This window comes from Hydra vulgaris, chromosome 07, assembly GCF_038396675.1.
Source record: "Hydra vulgaris chromosome 07, alternate assembly HydraT2T_AEP".
NCBI lineage: Eukaryota > Metazoa > Cnidaria > Hydrozoa > Anthoathecata > Hydridae > Hydra > Hydra vulgaris.
Window position 1 is genome coordinate 24,936,497 of NC_088926.1, and position 19,379 is coordinate 24,955,875.

A 19,379-nucleotide genomic window follows, 5' to 3' on the forward strand; every position below is an offset into this window, starting at 1 on the left:
TAAAACACTAGGTAATATTACTACAACTGTAACTAATTTCTTTTTAACAAATGCGTATATGACATTTAAGCTGCTTCAAATAATGCGATTACAAACACTTTTAGAATGAGAAAAGCTCTGTTATTTAAACTTTTTTATGTTTATTAGTCAAGAATACGCAATTTTAAATATTAACTTCCTATTAGTGTAAGTTTTTTGATTAAGAGGTTCAAAAAAATGTTTCATGAACCATAATTTATGCAAGCCAAACAAATTTTTATTAGCTATAACGAGTTCAATAGTACTGGTGATAAAAACAAAGAACTCAAATTAGGTTAAGGCAAGTTGACGTCAATAATGTTACTTTTACTAAATAAATTTAATTACTTAATAAAAGAATAACTAGGCAGTGTTTGCAGTCCTGTGTTACACACTTGCCCAACTTTCATTATTTTAATAAAGCTATTTATATTACTATTTTTTAAAAACCGTGCTTTAAAAAGACCTGACACATGCAGAACTAATAAGCACACACAAGATATTTACTCGTAGCGCTAATATTTTTTCAAAGTTGTTGTTGGTTAGTTTGCTGTGCAAACAAAAAAGATTTATGCAAATACATAGTCTACATTATATTATTTAAATGTTTATACCAGGGGTCGACAACCATTTTTTCTTTACATTAAGTACAAATATTTGTATTTAAAATTAGAAAAATTCAGGTTACATATATTTATGTTGGAATTTCTTTTTGGAAATCTAGAATAGACATATTTATGTTTGTATCAAAAAAAAAAGTACAAAAGTATTTGTTTTATGCATTTATTATTTGCTTGTATATATATATTATAACAACAAGTATATATATTATTACAACAAGTATAAATTGCATATACTATATGGCATATATAGATAAATGTTTTTAAGTTGCTTAGATGTTATCAAGCTGATCAACATCTATAAATACTAAATCCAAATGTTACCAAAGATGTGTATAAAAGTTTTATATTAATATATAAGTTGTATGATAAAACATATTAATGATTTTTTTTCTTACATATAAAAAATAAATGTATCATTTTTTTTTTACAGTGGTAACAAAAGTATATATAAAGTTCATACTTTAGACCATGGTATTATTGTTACTTTGGTAACAAAAGTTTGCATAAAATGTTCCTAATCGTCTTGATTAAATGTATTTGAGGAATGTTTGTTGAACATTCCTCAAATACATTCATTTAATTGAGATGATAAGAGCTTCACTTAAATATATAACCAGGTTATTTATAACAGTAAAAACATTTTAACAGCAAAAGAATAAACTTGCTTGTCACAAAACATTTTTAGTTGTTTGACTTGCAATGTTTTATTTAATGCATTTTTATATAAACAAACTTTATAAAAATTAGAAAAGTATAAATTGTTTTGATTAGAAAAAATTTATTAAAAAAAAAAGAAAGGGAAATTTTTCTTAAAAATTTCTTTTTTTTAAATCACTATGAATCTTTTTTTAAAAATCCAACTTTTGATTTCTTTATTGATTATAGTTTTTATTTATTGGCTATATAATTTTACTAAATGCATTATTTATGTTATCTTAGTATAGTTAAAAACTGTGTTATTACAAACATGGGTGCACTTCTTGCAGGTCAAATGAAGTCTTCAATGGATGAAAATTTAAAAAAAAATCAAGAGTTCATGTTAACAACACAGGAGTTGCAGATTTATATATATATATATATATATATATATATATATATATATATATATATATATATATATATATATATATATATATATATATATATATATACATATATATATTATATATATATTATATATATATTTTTATTTATATATATATATATTTATATATAAATATATATATATATATAATATATATATATAGTGTGTATATATATATATATATATATATATATATATATATATATATATATATATATATATATATATATATATATATATATATATATAAATTATTATATATATATAAATTATTATATATATATATAAATTATTATATATATATATAAATATATATATATATATAAATATATATATATACATATATATATATATATATATATATATATTTATATATATATATATTTATATATATATATAATAATTTATATATATATAATAATTTATATATATATAATAATTTTTATATATATATATATATATATATTATATATATATATATATATATATATATATATATAGATCTATAGTTTGTTGGCTTTGGGAAGAGCGGAAGGAAAAAAGTGATTCTTACGCCAACATATACGTCACTTTTAATTACTTTTAACTTTCGTCCAACATTTCCGTGTTGCACGAAAGTAAAAACCATTAATTTAATTACAAATTAATCGTTTTTTAAAAAAACCACAAAAACGCAAATTTAATTGACCAGAATGTTTTTAAAAACATTCTGAATGTTTTAAAAACATTTTGAATGTTTTTAACAATATAAACAATGTTTTTATTTTTATTTTTTTTAATAAAATGTTTTTATTTTTATTTTTTTTAATAAAATGTTTTTATTTTTATTTTTTTTACTGTAAATCATGCGCGGAGTGTTGCTACATCGACTATCTTATAGCCTGACTCGCAAGGGAGTGCTGCTACATCGACTGACAAATAGCTTGACCCGCAAGGGAGCGCTGCTACATCGACTGAGGGTTTGGTTGGGGCAGGCAGTCTATCATTATTAAAAAAAAAAAATTCCGGTCTTGCATTTTAATTTTTACTTTTTGTCAACAAAATATGGAAAAAACTTTCGGACAACATCTAAGGGTTCTATATATATATATATATATATATATATATATATATATATATATATATATATATATATATATATATATATATATATATACACACACATATACACTACTGTCGGAAAAATTGTGGGCACTACACAAAATTATATTTCTCATCACTGCTAAAAAAACTCAACCAAAACAATCACCTTATGTGTTCTTGCATTGTTTATGTATACTGTTACCTTGGTTTTTTAAAAATTTGTGCAAAAATTTTTTGTTGTGGTATAAAATTTTTTTCAAATGTTATCTATAGTAAAGTTTGTGTAAAAACCCTAACTGAGATTAGCGGCTATGTATGATATTTTACAATGCATATTATAGAAATTTTTCTGTTCTTTCTTTGTAATAAGTGAAAATACATTTGGTCCAAATGTGCTGTTTAGTTTTGTTAAGTATTCTTATGGTTTTTGATTCTTATTGTTGTTGTTTAACATTACATTTTCATTAGTTTTAGAATTTTTTTGATTATTAGTAGATTATTATGCCTCCTAGATGTAGGGAAGATATATCTAATGATTTGAAATTAGCAGTTATGAAGCAGCATGGTATAGGTGACTCATACAGACAGATATAATCAATGTTGGGGATTTCTCATGGTGCTGTTGGATCAATTATAAAAGTGTGTATGCGTGAAAATTTTTGGGGAGTGGGGAAACATTTTGATATTTTAAAAAACTTTGGTAGATGCTAACAGAATGCAAGTGTTCAATTATGATTCTGCTTTGATTTAGAAATACAAAGAAGATGGCTCATTGGATTCCTCCAGTAGAAACTGGGAGAAAGCGTATCTTATCAAAGCAAGATTTGTGAGTGTTGGAGCTTACGGTGCGAAGATCTCCCACAAAGTCAAGAAAATGCTTACAACAGGAACTTTGGAGCAGGGGAATCAATGCAGCCGACTCAACTACCCATGAGAATTTGATCAGCATAGGATTGGCGTCACGTATAGCCCCCAGAAAGCCCCTGCTGACTGACAAACACCGAAGCTACGACTAGCTTTTGCAAAGATGTTCATGGGGAAGAATGCAGACTTTTGGAGAAACGTGTTATTCACAGATGAGATCAGAATCTGCATTAGGAATGACAGTGGGAAAATTAGGTTGAGGAGAAAAACTGGGGAAAGGTTTACATTTGTGATGCCCACTGTAAAGCATCCTGCTGCTGTAATGATGTGGGGAGCATTTTCAGCTGGAGGGGCTGGATGTATTTGTTTTCTGGAGCCTGATGAGATTTGCAATGCAAGGTGGTACTTGAAAGTATTAGAGGGTCAGGTCAGTAGGTCAGCCAGCCTTCTTTTTGGGGCTAAGCAGGAGTCTTGGCTTCAAGATGATGAAGCACCCTGCTATAGGGCTAAGGTGGTTCAAGACTTTTTTAAGGGTAAAGGTTGGCAGACTTTGGATTGGCCCCCTCAGTCTGCTGACTTGAACCCAATCGAAAATATCTGGTCAGTATTAAAAAGGAATGTTTGGACACACACTTTTAGGAATACCACTGAACTCAGGGCCAGAATTATTAGAGTTTGGAATCATGAACTATCAGTTAATTTTTTGGAAAAATTTGCATTGTCAATGACTGATAGGCTTAAAGCTGTTATCAGGACCAAAGGCTATACAATAGACTACTAATTATATGGACTTAACTGTATTAATACTGTGTTTTGTTTTCAATATTGTGTGCACTGATTAATGAAATCCTTAGATCAGTTACCATTTTTACAAAATTCAAGGGTGTCCACAATTTTATATATATAGGGCTCAATTTAGCAGTCGGACCTCTCTGCCCCCGGACTGTTTTAGAGATCTGATTTATGGGGGCAACCAACCATTGTTCATTTTCACTGAAAAAATCAACAATGGTTTGTTGCCCTCCTCTAGCAAGTCTCAAAAATGGTCCAAGAGGCAGTGATGTCTAACCAATAAATTTAGCCCTGATATATATATATATATATATATATATATATATATATATATATATATATATATATATATATATATATATATATTAGGGCTAAATTTATTGGTTGGACATCACTGCCTCTTGGACCATTTTTGAGACTTGCTAGAGGAGGGCAACAAACCATTGTTGATATATATATATATATATATATATATATATATATATATATATATATATATATATATATATATTATATATATATATGTATGTATGTATATATGTATATATATATATATATATATATATATATATATATATATATATATATATATATATATATATATATATATATATATAGATATATATATATATATAGATATATATATATATATATATATATATATATATATATATATATATATATATATATATATATAAATATATATATATATATGTATATACAATATAAATTTGTTTTTGTGACAGCTTTAATAGCTTTGTTTTAATTTCTTTAATACACTGATCACTTTCATGAAGAATTATACAAATACATATACATCAATTATTTTACATGGTTTGTCATTAGCAGTTATTGATAATTTTTGATAATTTATCATTTTATCACTATATTCTAGTTAGGTCGACAAATGGCTATGCAGCAGTTGCTTCAACAAAAAATGATGGCTATGCAACTTGCTCGTCAAAGGGAAATGTTTACCTGGATTGCTGCATTTTCTGCTACTGTGTCTCTAGGTCTTCTAGCAGGGTGAGATTTTAAACGTTTTTTAGCATTTTATCAATTATTATTATTAGCTTTTTTTAACTGGTGTTCTAATCTGACAAAAAAAAAAAAAAAGAAGTAATGGAAAAGTGTAAATAGTAAAAGTTTAAATAGTTGAATGCCTCAAGATTTACATTTTTTGAATGCATGGTTGCAAGCACCTGAATACAAAAATTGGATTTTTTGTAAAAAAGACATTGTTAGAAATATGTGTGAAAATGCGTTAACAAGTTATCTCAAAAGTAAAAAGCATAAGTTATTGTCTCCTGTATTAAGTTCATTATGCAATTATTTGCAGAATCGATTATCATCACCTTTAAAAACTAGTATAGTTCAGACTATTGAAAAATCAAAACATTGGATATAAATGAACAAATAATAGCTACTGAAATTAGATGGGTTTTACCTGTGGGTTTGTCAAAGTCGTTTCAAAGATCACGTGAAGGACTAAACTCACTATTTATATCAATGTTTTCTGAAAATGTTAAAAATTTAAGTAAAGATTCTCTAATTGCCTTAAGAATTGTAAAGGATCACATGTAATCAAAGCAACAAAATGCTGCAGATATTCCAATTACTAGAGAAATGTTAAAATCTATAAAATCCTCTAGAATGCAATATGAAGTTGAGTTGGAAAGTGCAAAAAAAAGTTAAAGAGTTGTTAACTGTAAGTTTAAAAAGAAAAGCTGTTACCGTTGAAATTAATGACATTGTTTGGAGAAAAAAGCTACTTCAGGCATCAGCTGATGATTTAATAAAAGAAACAGATAGTTATGCATTAAAAGCTGAGGGGAAAAAGGATTTGAGTTTTATATTTAAAATGATTTAAAAAAGTTACCAAAAGATAAATTTTTAAAATTGCAAAAGCTTGATACTTTAGAAAAAGCTTTATGTGTAAAAAGCGTTTCTATTGTTTGAGTCTTATTTATCTTTTTTGTAAATATTTTTTTTATATAGTTCCATTAAAGAGTATGATTTCTATAAAAATTCTGTTTAACTATTATATATATACAGAGGGGATGAAATATATATAAATTATGTTAGTGTATTCTACAAATAGAGTGCTCAATGTTCTTAAAGAACAGAGCAATAAAAAATTAGTAAAAACACTTATCTGATTTTCTTCGACAGCTTATTTCTCCATGAGTAGGTTTATCAGGAAGCATATTATATATACATATATATATATATATATATATATATATATATATATATATATATATATATATATATATATATATATATATATATATATATATATATATATATATATATATATATATATATATAAAATATATATATATATATATATATATATATATATATATATATATATTAACATCTTCGCTTCCAACAAGGCTGCAAGCAGCCACTAATTAAAGTTGGAAGTTACTGAAAAAGAAAAGATGGAGATTGTAGAGCAAGATAACGATTGACGGACGACTTAAAAGATTGCAAATTATATCTAGAAAAAAACTAGACGAATCAGCGTTTTTAGAGCACTTAGAAAAAGTCACAGAAAAAGGATGACACTTAATTGAATGACGAGTAACACGAGAATGAATTTTAGTAGATGGCACAAGAGACGCTAGCCTATAGAGCAGTGCCCATTATAGTATTTGTAGAAAAGAGAAAGAGAAGCAACATTTTGACGATGTGATAATGGTTGGAGGTTGGCTGCAAGAGCAGGTCTAACTATGTTTACAATGCGTTTTTGCACCTTGTCTAAAAGAGAAAGGGCATCATTAGAAGATCCACCCCAGATATGGCAACAGTGTTCCATACAAGGCCGGACTTGAGATTTATAGAGATAAAGAATAGAATCCGAAGTAAGAAAGTGACGGGCTCGATAAAGAGATGCAACCTTAGCAGATGCTAATTTTGCAACTGATTTGATATATGGTTTCCAAGAAAGGTTGGAAGTAAGAGTTAATCCTAGAAGATGAAGAGTAGATGACATTGAGTACATCACCATTCATAAATATAGGAAGATCTAAATTATTGCGATAACGATTGGCTGAAAAAAATTTAGTTTTATCTAAATTAAAGTTTACCAGCCACTGTGAGCCCCATGCTGTAGCAGAAGTGAGATCCTTTTCAAGCTCAAATGCCCCCTCCAAGCAATCAGAGGGTGTTGGTTTCTTATCACGACAAGAATAAATGGTAGTATCATCAGCAAACAATGCCACCTTAGATGTGAGAATATCTGGAAGATCGTTAATATCTGGAAGATCGTAAAAAGAGTATAGGGCCATATATAGAACCTTGAGGAACCCCAGAATAAGAAGAAGAGTGTTGTCCATCGAGGACAACTTTTATGCTACGGTTGGAAAGGAAAGATTCAATGATCTTAAAGATGTTGCCAGATACACTACAAGAAGAAAACTTATGGAGAAGACCAGGATGCCAAACTTTATCAAAAGCTTTTGAAATGTCAAGAGCGATGGCCTTAACCTCTCCACCTTCATCTAATGCACGATAAAACCTGTCAGTTATTACTGTTAGCAAATCAGCTGTAGAACGAGAAGATCGAAATCCATATTGATGATAAGAAAGTAAGTTATTAGATTCAAGATGAGAAATTAAGTGTTTGTTAATTAAAGATTCAAAAACCTTGCTTATGATAGGAAGAAGACTTATGGGACGGTAGTTAGACGAATCAGATCGCTCTCCAGAATTTTTGAAGATAGGGATAACAGATGCCGCTTTCCAGCAGGCTGGAAAACAAGACTCTGATAAGCACTTGTTGAATAGTTTTGAAAGTATAGATGACAGCTCTGGAGAACACTTCTGCAAGACAATAACTGGTATGTTGTCCGGGCCACAAGCTGTAGGGAAGTCTAGGCAGGAAATCACTTTAGATACAGATGCTGGAGTGATATGAATGTCAAGCAATGGATCAACCTGTTTGTTGACAATATCAGGTAGAACGCAACTAGTGGAATCAAGAGATGATATTGATGAAAAGTTTTTAGCAAACCATTCGGCTTTGCCTTAAGGTGAGGTGACAAAGTCTGAACCATACTAGAGAGGTGGAATTATAGATTTGCCCTTGTTATTGATATTATTAAAGATTCTCCAGAAGTCACGAGAGCCTAATTTTTGAGATGAGATACGAGATTTCATGACCTGAGAATAGCGGGTTTTGGCGTTAGACAAAACCTTTTTACAATTGTTTCTGGCAGTAATAAACAGACGTCTGTTTTCTGGAGAATTGTTTTGCTGATATATATATATGTGTGTGTGTGTGTGTGTGTGTGTGTGTGTGTGTGTGTGTGTGTGTGTGTGTGTGTGTGTGTGTGTGTGTGTGTGTGTGTGTGTGTGTGTGTGTGTGTGTGTATTCATATATGGTTATTAAATTTTTATTCAGACAATTTTAAAAATATAGTCAATTTAGTTGACAGCCAAATTATTTAAAACTCATATTAACATTATATTCTATTATTCAGTAAGTATGAAGAAAATCTAATGAAAAGATAATAATATTCATTTATTAAGGTATAAAATATCCCTGAAAATGCAACATAAAGTCCTGAAATGTCCTGGAATTTAAGTTTTAAAATTTTGTGGCCACCATGTTGTAATCATTTAAGTAGTGTACCTTCCCATAAAGATGTTGAAATTTAGAATCAACTTCTTCAGTTTGAAAATTTAGTGAGGAGTTAAAGGTCCTTTTATTTTAGAATTGCAGCAGTCAATAGTCATAACAACACCCCAAATAATAAATTTTAATTTAAGTCTTGAAAAATGAAAAAGCACTTATATAAGTTGTTTTTTGTTACTTATTATTATTATTTTTATTATTATTATTATTTTAATTACTTATTGCCAGTTTTTGAAAACATTTTAGTAATCTTAAATAGAAAAATAAGTTGTTAATTCTAGTTTTATGTTTATACAAGTGAAATCAACTTTTGTATATTGTGTGAACACTTTTAAGTAAGTGTTCTTCAACAACTAAATGTGTTCTATATAATAAAATAATCCTGAATATAAAAATTTTTGAATGTTAAATAGTATTTTTAATTTTTTAAGATTTACAAGAACTAAAAAACCTATACTCATTGGACCTATTATTCCATTAGGATTCTTAACTGCTTACAATTATGATATGGTTTACGGGAATAAAATGGAGCGAATAAAAAGTAAGGATTGTTATATTAAAATATTTGTAAACGATTATATTTTTAGTCTGAATATTTCAGTAATTTATAAGGACAACTCTTAGGAGAACAATTATCTATTTATTATTGAAAGAAATTGATGCAAAAAGTATACATGGATCTAATCTCATTGCCTCTCCCAAGGATATGGCAGAACTATTTGCAAAGAGCTTTTACTCTAATTTATCTAAACTATCTGTATGTTTGTGTTCTGTCTGAACCTCTGGCGCAGTGTCTCTATAAAAATACTCATCTTGGGTAGATGTTAACTGCATCCACCTTAATTTCCCCTGCCCTGGGGTTCTTGGTTTAGTAAAGGCTAAAGATAGTGTCTTGAGAAATATACTTATCTTGGAAAGATGTTAACTGCATCCAGTTACTGTCTTGTATAAGGCCTCCAAGGCAAAGACTTTAGGGGTAAGCAGAATAATTATTTTGACCAGCCTCGAACCCCTTCTTCATCTATTAGGCTGGCGTAGATGTAAACCTGTGTTATATTGTTTCCTGTCTTGGATGATGAATGCTGGATTCTAATTATTAATCTAATGCTAGTTCTTGACTTTTCTCATTAGTTTTTGCTTGTGCCTCCTTGATAGTGGCTATGCAATTCTTCCTGTTATCTCCTAATAAGGGTTCACCTCTAAAACTCAGTTTAATGGTTCTGAGGCTGGCTGGTAGTAAGGTTTCCTGAACTCTGTGGTAGCTCTCAGAGAGGCTTATTCCATTAACAGCTGCAAAATATCAACAGAGTATTAACAGTGCCATGTTGCGCATGGATGGTGTCCCTGTTAATGCTTTTGTTGCACATTATTGAGGCCATTTAAGGAGCCCTATGTTACGACTTAATTAACAGGACTGAGAAAATTGAATAGCTCATTGCATTGGGAGGCTGTGCTCTATCTATGAATGAGTCAAGTTCTCTATTAGCCTAAATATAATAAGACTCCAATAGTCAAATGCTTGGAGTACACATACGCATCAATTCACCTATTTGTTGTGAAATCAGGTTCGAATCTTTTGACTATTCCTTTATGTGCTTCCATTTAGCACCTCTTCACTCTATCACTTTTCTCTTTCTTCTTTATCATTCTCCTTCTTCCCAAGACTGCACTCTTTTAGATGTAATTTCTGATGAAATTGACCATGCCTCTCTCTTTATCCCTCTGCCAATATTGTTGTTATTGGTGACTTTAATGCTTATCACACTAAATGGCTTGGCTCTAACGCCACTGATCCTGCTGGCACTAAAGGCTATAACGTCTCAATCATTTCTCAATCTCTTACTCAGATAGTTAACTTTGTGACTCGTATCCCATAATCATTATCCTTCACTCCTTGATTTATGTCTGGTCTCTGATCCTAGCTTGTGTTCAGTTCCTCCCTTTTCTCCCTTAGGTGGTTCTGACCATGCAATAATCTCTTTAAATCTTTCATCTCGTACTTCTTTTTCAGACTCACCCTATCATCGCACTACTTCCTACTACCCTAAAGCTGATTGGGACTCTTTTTAGGATTTTGTTTGTGACATTCCTTGGGCTGATGTCTTTTCCCACTCAGCTGAAAAATGCGCCTCTTATGTAACCTCCTAGATTCAGGCAGGAAGGGATGCTTTTATTGCTTCTTGTTGGTTCCAAGTCAAGCCTCATTCTACTCCATGGTTTTCACCCTCTTGTGCAGCTGCTATATCTAATCGTAAATTTTTTTTCATCTTTTTCAAAAGAGCAACTCTCTTGAGAACAAACAGCTATTTATTATTGCAAGAAATTGATGTAAAATGGTGCTCTCTGATGCTACGCTTCATTATTCTCAGTTCACTAAATCTCGAATCTTATCTCAGAATTTACGCTCTAGAGACTTTTGGAAAATCTTCAACAGTGTCATTAACAAAGATAGGTCTAATATTCTATCTCTCATTCATGGAACTGAATTACTACCTCTCCTATAGATAAGGCAGAACTATTTGCAAAGAACTTTCCTTCTAATTTGACTCTCCAATCTTATGGCCATTCTCTTTCTTCCATTCCAATTAAACAGGTTAACTCATTGTTAGACATTTGAGTCATTCAAGCTTCTGTTGCTAAAGTCATATTTTAATTAAACACTTCTACGGTTTGTGGTCCAGACAGCATTTCTGTCACAGTCTTACAAAATTGTTCTTCAGAACTCTCTTCAATTTTTTCTAAACTATTTAGTAAGTGCTTGACTGAGTCTTGTATTCCTGCCTGCTGGAAAATGGCATCTGTTGTTCCAATATTCAAAAACTCTGGTGAACATTCTGACCCCTCCATTTCTTGTCCAATTAGTCTTCTTTCTGTTATAAGCAAGGTCTTTGAGTCAAAGTCTTTTTGATAAACAAATTTATCAGACAATCAATACAGTAGACAGAGGCGGAGAGGCTAGGGCTATTGCTCTTGACATATTTAAGGTTTTTGATAAAGTTTGACATGTTGGTCTTCTGCATAAGTTTGCTTCATATGGTGTGTCTGGGAAAGTTTTTGAGATTATCAAATCGTTTCTTTCTAAACGCTTTATTAAAGTCATCCTTAAAGGCCAACACTCTTCTTCATTTCCAGTAACTTCTTATCTACATGTGCTTTTTGTTTCTTATCTACATGTGCTTCTTACATAACTTCGTGGACTCAGGCAGGCACGGAATCTTTTATTCCCTCTCGACAATTCCAGGTCAAGCCTCACTCTTCTCCATTGTTTTCCTTACATTGTGCTGCTGCAATTACCAATCGAAACCGTTACTTCCATATCTATCAGCAAAACAATTCTCCAGAAAACAGGGGTCTGTTTATTACTGCTAGAAACCATTGTAAAAAGGTTTTGTTTAACGCCAAAGTCCACTATTCTCAAGTCATGAAATCTCGTATTTCATTGCGAAAATTAGGCTCTCGTGACTTCTGGAGAATCTTTAATATTATCAATAATAAGGGCAAATCTGTAATTCCACCCTTCTTGTATGGTTCAGACTTTGTCACCTCACCTAAAGACAAAGCTGAATTTATTGCTTAAAACTTTTCATCAATATAATCTCTTGATTCCACTAGTTGCATTCTACCTGATATAGCCAACAAACAGGTTGATCCATTGCTTGACATTTGCATCACTCCAGCATCTGTATCTAAAGTGATTTCCTGCTTAGACTCTTCTACAGCTTGTAGCCCAGACAACATACCTGTTATAGTCTTGCAGAAGTGTTCTCCAGAGCTGTCATCTATACTTTCAAAACTATTCAACAAGTGCTTATCAGAGTCTTGTTTTCCAGCCTGCTGGAAAGGCAACCTGCTGCATCTGTTATCCCTATTTTCAAAAATTCTGGAGAGCGATCTGATTCATCTAACTAACATCCCATTAGTCTTCTTTCTATCATAAGCAAGGTTTTTGACTCTTTAATTAACAAACACTTAATCTCTCATCTTAAATCTAATAACTTACTTTCTGCTCATCAATATGGATTTTGATCTTCTTGTTCTACAGCTGTTTGCTAACTGTAATAATCAATAGGTTTTATTGTGCATTAGATAAAGGTGGAGAGGTTAAGGCCATCGCTCTTGACATTTCCAAAACTTTTGATCAAGTTTGGTATGCTGGTCTTCTCCATAAGCTTTCTTCTTACAGTATATCTGGTAACATCTTTAATATTATTGAATCCTTTCTTTCCAATCGTAGTATAAAAGTTGTCCTTGATGGACAGCACTCTTCTTATTCTCTAACATCTGGGGTTCTTTAAGGTTCTATCCATGGCACTATACTCTTTTTAATTTACATTAGTGATCTTCCAGATATTCTCACATCTAAGGTGGTATTGTTTGCTGATGATACCATTTATTCTTGTCATAATAAGAAGCCAACACTCTGATTGCTTGGAGGGGGCATTTGAGCTTGAAAAGGATCTCACTTATGCTACAGCATGGGCCTTACAGTGGCTGATTTAGATAAAACTCAATTTTTTTCAGCCAATCGTTATTGCAATAATTTAGATCTTCCTATATTAATGAACAGTAATGTACTCGATGAGTCATTTATCCTTCATCTTCTAGGATTAACTCTTACTTCCGATCTTTCTTGGAAACCAGATCCGTTGCAAAATTAGCATCTGCTAAGGTTGCATCTCTTTATTGAGCTAGACACTTTCTTACTTCAGATTCTATTCTCTATCTCTATAAATCTCAAATCCAGTCTAGTATGGAATACCTTTGCCATATCTGGGGCGGATCTTCTAATGATGCCCTTTCTCTTTTAGACAAGGTGCAAAAACGCATTGTCATAGTGTTGCTTCTCTTTCTCTTTTCTACAGATACTATAATGGGCACTACTCTAAAGAGCTAGTGTCTTTTGTGCCATGTACTAAAATTCATTTTTGTGTTACTCGTCATTCAATTAAGTCTAATCCTTTTTCTTTGAATGTTCCTAAGTGCTCCAAAAACTCTTATTCCTCTAGTTTTTTTCCTTGAACATCAGTTCTTTGGTATTGGCTTCCTTCATCATGTATTCCTGATTCAGATTCATATAATTTACAATCCTTTAAGTTGTCTGTCAATTGTTATCTTGCTCTACAATCTTCATCGTTTCTTTTCCAGTAACTTCCAACTGTAATTAGTGGTTCCTTGCAGCCTTGTTGGAAGCGAAGATGCTTAAAAAAAAAAATAGTATTAATGAATGGCAACCCTCTCACTGAGTTCTCTTGGATTATCATTTACCACTGACCTTTCATGGAAACCATATATACAATCGATTGCTAAATTAGCATCTGCTAAGGTTGCTTCTCTTTATTGTGCTTGCCATTTTCTCTCTCTTGATTCCATTCTCTATCTCTACTAATCTCTTATTCATCCCTGTATGGAATACTGTTGTCATATTTGGGCTGGTTCTTCTAATGATGCTCTTTCTCTTCTAGGCAAGGTCCAAAAACTAATTGTAAACGTAGTTGGACCCAGTCTATCTGCTAAGCTTGAGCTTCTTTCCCATCATCGTAAAAATGTGTCTCTATCTTTTTTCTACAAATATTATCATGGCCACTGCTCAAGGGAGCTTTCATCTCTAGTTCCATCAACCAAAACTCATTCTCACCTGACTTGTCATTCACCAAAGTCTTATTCTTTTACTGTATCTGTCCCTGCATGCTCCTAAAACTTTTATTCATATAGCTTTTTTCCTGGCACTTCAACCTTTTGGAACTCTCTCCCATCTTCATATTTTCATAACTCATACAACCTTCAACTTTTTAAGTCTTCTGTCAACCGTTTCCTTGCTCTATAACTATCAACTTAATAGTGGCTGCTTGCAGCCATGTTAGGAGTGAGTCGAAATTAAAAAAAAAAATTTGTCTCATGGATAATGAGACAAATCTAATGATCAAGAGTGTGGCTAATGACCACACTCTTGGTCATTAGATCCATTGTCATCCCAAAGAATCAGGTTAGTTGATTGTAAGAAACTTAAAGCATTCCTGCTTATGTTGGTAAAGCTATTTCCCACTTAAACTCTTCTTCAGCTTGTGGTCCACACAAAATTTCCCATCAGTCTTATAAAAGACTCGTCATTACTCATTTAACAAGTAAATAACTTAATTTTTGTTTTCCTGCTTGCTGGAAAATGACAACTGTGATTTTTGATTTTTAAAAACTTTTAGGTAAGCACAAAAGTTGTAAGATCTGCTCTAGCTGCTAAGCTACTGTTCCATCGTCAGGTTCTCTCTTTTCTATAAACACTGTTATGGTTACTGCTCAAATGAGCTACCATCTTGTTTTATCAACTAAAATTAAATCTCCCATGACTCATCATTTAACATTTCATAATTTTTTTTACTTTAACTGTTCTTTTATGTTCAACAAACTTTTATTCGTTAAGTTTTTTTCTTTGAACATCGGTTCTTCATCAAATTCTCTCCTCAATCTTCTGTCATCTGCTTTTTTGCTCTCTAACTAACTTCTTTGTCTTGTTGGGGGTGAATTCTATTTGAAAGAAATGAAAAACTAAAAGGTTTCTTGTTTTTTTTATTGCAACTAATTTAGGCAAAATATTGACCAGGTAAACTTTTGAATCTTTTGTAACTGAGTGACATCAAATGCTGTTAATTTTGTAAGTGAAGCAGAAAGTAATTTTCTTTCTTACTTAAGTATCAGAAAATAAAATTAGTTAATTTTTTGGGTTTGTTGCTGTTGGTTCATCTGGTGCGTTAGTGAAGTAGAAGCTGGTGTGAGGTTGTTTGCATAAAAAGTAAATGCGTATGGAGACTTTTTGTTGAGTCAGTTTCACATCTCTGATGTAAGTACACTTCAAACAGTGGTGTTAAAGTGTACTGATTTCAAAAAATATTTTGCAATCTGTACACTTTTGACCTAATTTTAGCACATTTTCTGTTTAAATAACTTGCAATTTTAGTTTAATTAAAACTAGTACCATTGAATAGTCACAAGCAAATAATGTTCGAGAATAAAATGTTAAAAAACTAGAATAAGTATGACTGAGCACCAACAAATTATTGCAAATAACATTGCCAATACTTAAAAACAAAATTGCATAAATTTTAAATTTGATTGCAACCAAATTTAAAAAAATAAGAAGTTTACAGTATGAAAAAAGTAATTTTTTTTTAATGAAATGAGTTCACTCCCAACAAGGCTGGTAGTCACAATAAGTCACATGATATTGAGTTTTGGCTAATAGAACAAGTGATAGTAGCTTGCTCGTGATGTAATAGAACAAGTAAAGATAGCCTGCTTGTCCATGATAGTATTTTTATAGAAGTAAAAGAGACACAATTTTATGACCATGGGACAGTGGCTTAACTAGATAAGGAGGTAAGTGGCTTAACTAGATAAGGTAGATAAAGGAGGCTCAACAACATTTACAATACAAATTTGAACCATGTTTAAAATGAAAGAGTCTTATTTAAAGAAACCAGCTTAATATAACTGCAGTATTTCATACACGGATAAAAAAAGGTTTATAGTAGTAAAGAATGAAATTAAGAGTAAAAAAATGGTGTGCACAATAAAGAGTGACAACTTAGCTAATGCAAACTTTGCAATAGATTATATAAATGAGAGTCAAAAGAGGTCACGGACAATAGAAGAGATAGTAGTCGAGGAATATCAGTAGTATTGTGGTAATTATCAGGGATAAACAACTGGTTTTTGTTTGGGTTATAGTTCAGCATCCATTGTCTCAGCCCCAAGCTCTTACAGAAGAGCATCAGATTTAAGATTAGCTTTCTGTTCTGTGCGATCAAAATGTTATTACTTTTTGTCAAGGTTTACAAAATTTATATAATATAAATTACCATCTTAATTAGCACCAATCAAACTTTCTCCGTGATTTAGTTTTGTCATTAACAATTTCTTTAGAGATTAGAAAGATCATCAATAAAGAACAACATATGACCATGGAAAGAATCTTGTGATGAACCTCAAAAGTTAATGGGTTAGAAGGAGATTGTTGTCTACTAAGGACAACTTTAAAAGTGTGGTTAGAAATTAATGATTCAAAATTTTACCAGACCTAGACTTTAAAGGTCAAATCTTGAGATTTGGAGATTTATTAATTGAAGTAAGATATTATTGTCTTACAATTAAAAAAAAATCATTTTAAAAAGAAATTGAAAAAAATAACTATAATATAGTTATAATGATTATAAAATATGTAAACATGGCCGTTTACTGAAACAAGTTTTACTTTTAAAAAGACCTTTGTATAGAAAATTGATATAAAATCAACTAAACAACTTATCAATTAGTTGAATAGCTACTAATCTCTTAAATTTTGAAGTTTTCTATTTTGTAAAATAAATTTTTCAAAATAGAAAACTTCAAAATTTAGAGTATGTTGTATATTAATTAACTACTTAACAAGATAAATAGTTAATTAATGTACAACATACTCTAAAAAAGATATATTATAATGGTAAAGAAATAAACTTATATTTTTCCTTCTCCAGATACTTAGATAAAGAGTACTTATTGCGGCAAGAGGAAACTGTCTGCTTAAATCATTTGATGTATTTACTATATCCACCTATATTTTAGTGTGATGTCATTATTGACATTTTATGTGGAGCTAATTCCAAATTATTATATACCCCACATGTTCTTGTTATACAACGAAGGATAGAATTTCAATAAATACAGCTGTATAAAAACTTTTTTTAAATAGATATTTATTTATAGAAACAACAACAACACCAATAGAAACAAGTACAAAAATATTTTCATATGTTGACATTTAAATTGAGTAAAAAAGTGGCCCCCAAGATTTGGTAGTCACGTTATCACTGTGATCCCGATTAAAAACTCTCTCGCCACTTCAAACTTAGACTTTGCTTATTTCAATATTGTAAAACACAAACCTCAACCTTTAATTACCGCCCCTACCAACTTTTTTTATTAATAACATTTCTTCTTTTTTTAATCCAAAAGTGATTAAAAAATAAAAATAAGTAAATTTTTTTGGTTGTTTTGGGTGTAAAGGCCTATTGCAAGAATTGTTCAAATTATTGCTCCCTATTTATGTAGATTTTATGTTTTTTAAACAGACATCTAAATAGATTCTTTATTGTTTTTATGTTTCCTATATTTATATGCATATTATATTATTAGAAGATGCAGAATACATACTTGAAAAAGATTATAATCTCGTGGCAATGCCAAAAGGACCGTTAACTTTTGAAGACGTCGAAAATTTTCGCAAAGTAAAATAGACTCTAATAATACTTGAAATGAATTATTGTAAATAATTTAGTTTTATTATTTAATTTTGTAGTTTTTATTTATATTTAAAGGCAATTTTTTTTAATGTATACTCAGCGAATTTTATTATTGAACAATTATTAAGTAAACAAACTCGTTGTTGACCTGTCGACTGTCTGACTCTTTTATGACGGCCCGACCGAAACCTCATAGATTAGTAGGGTAGAGCGGGGCTGGTTGAGCATACAGGCATATTGGGCAATTAAAACATCTCAAAACCTACGCATTACATGACAAAACATATAATGAGTGAAAGTTAGGGAAATTAGAATTTTAACACAATGCGCAACAAGTTATTACTGCACTTTTTCTATTTTGGACCAAAAAAGTAAAAAATAAAAAGTTTTGCTACTTTTCTCTTAGATGCTTTTAAATTTTTTTATCTGACATCACTTGTGTTGATATTTAACAATTTATTGGACTTTCGATTAAAATTACCCGTTTTTTCATAAATTTTACTGTTCTCTTTAAAACCTAACTAATATGTCACCTAGTCGAGTAGGGTTTGAGCAGATTAGAAAAAAATAAATAAAACTGAATTTTAGAACACAAAGAAAAAACTTTGATGAAAAATAATCCAAGGTTCATTATTTATATATATTTTTAAAATAATTTTTAAATCGGGCTTAAAAGTTCAAGATAGTTGTATAAAATAATATTTCTATATTTAATTTAATGACGTTTTCTCACTATTTAATTTTTTCTCTTCTCATACTTATGTCATTAAAGTGTATAAAATAAAAAGTTTATAAATTATACACGCTAACTGTTAGTGAAAATTTTATTGATAATTCACCCAAGTTTCGCACCGTGCATATTCATTCATTTGTTGATTGCTCAACTTACCCTACACTATTGCTTAACTAATACCGCTGGGGCAGGTTGAGCAGCTCCGCAAACTTGAGGCAATATGTTTTTATAAAAATCAAAAAATATACTTAGTTACTAGATAAATAAA

The 19,379-nt window shown here is 30.5% G+C and overlaps 1 protein-coding gene across 1 annotated transcript; it reads left to right on the forward strand.

Annotated features, from left to right (window-relative positions):
* Window positions 1-1,544: 1,544 nt before the first annotated feature.
* On the forward strand, window positions 1,545-18,426 carry LOC136082366 (plasminogen receptor (KT)-like). The gene is made up of 5 exons (XM_065801451.1): window positions 1,545-1,694; window positions 3,523-3,529; window positions 5,360-5,490; window positions 9,541-9,650; window positions 18,272-18,426. Exons 1-5 carry the CDS (start codon window positions 1,558-1,560, stop codon window positions 18,370-18,372), a joined length of 486 nt encoding a protein of 161 aa, XP_065657523.1. The 5' UTR covers window positions 1,545-1,557; the 3' UTR covers window positions 18,373-18,426.
* The last annotated feature ends 953 nt before the right edge of the window (window positions 18,427-19,379 follow it).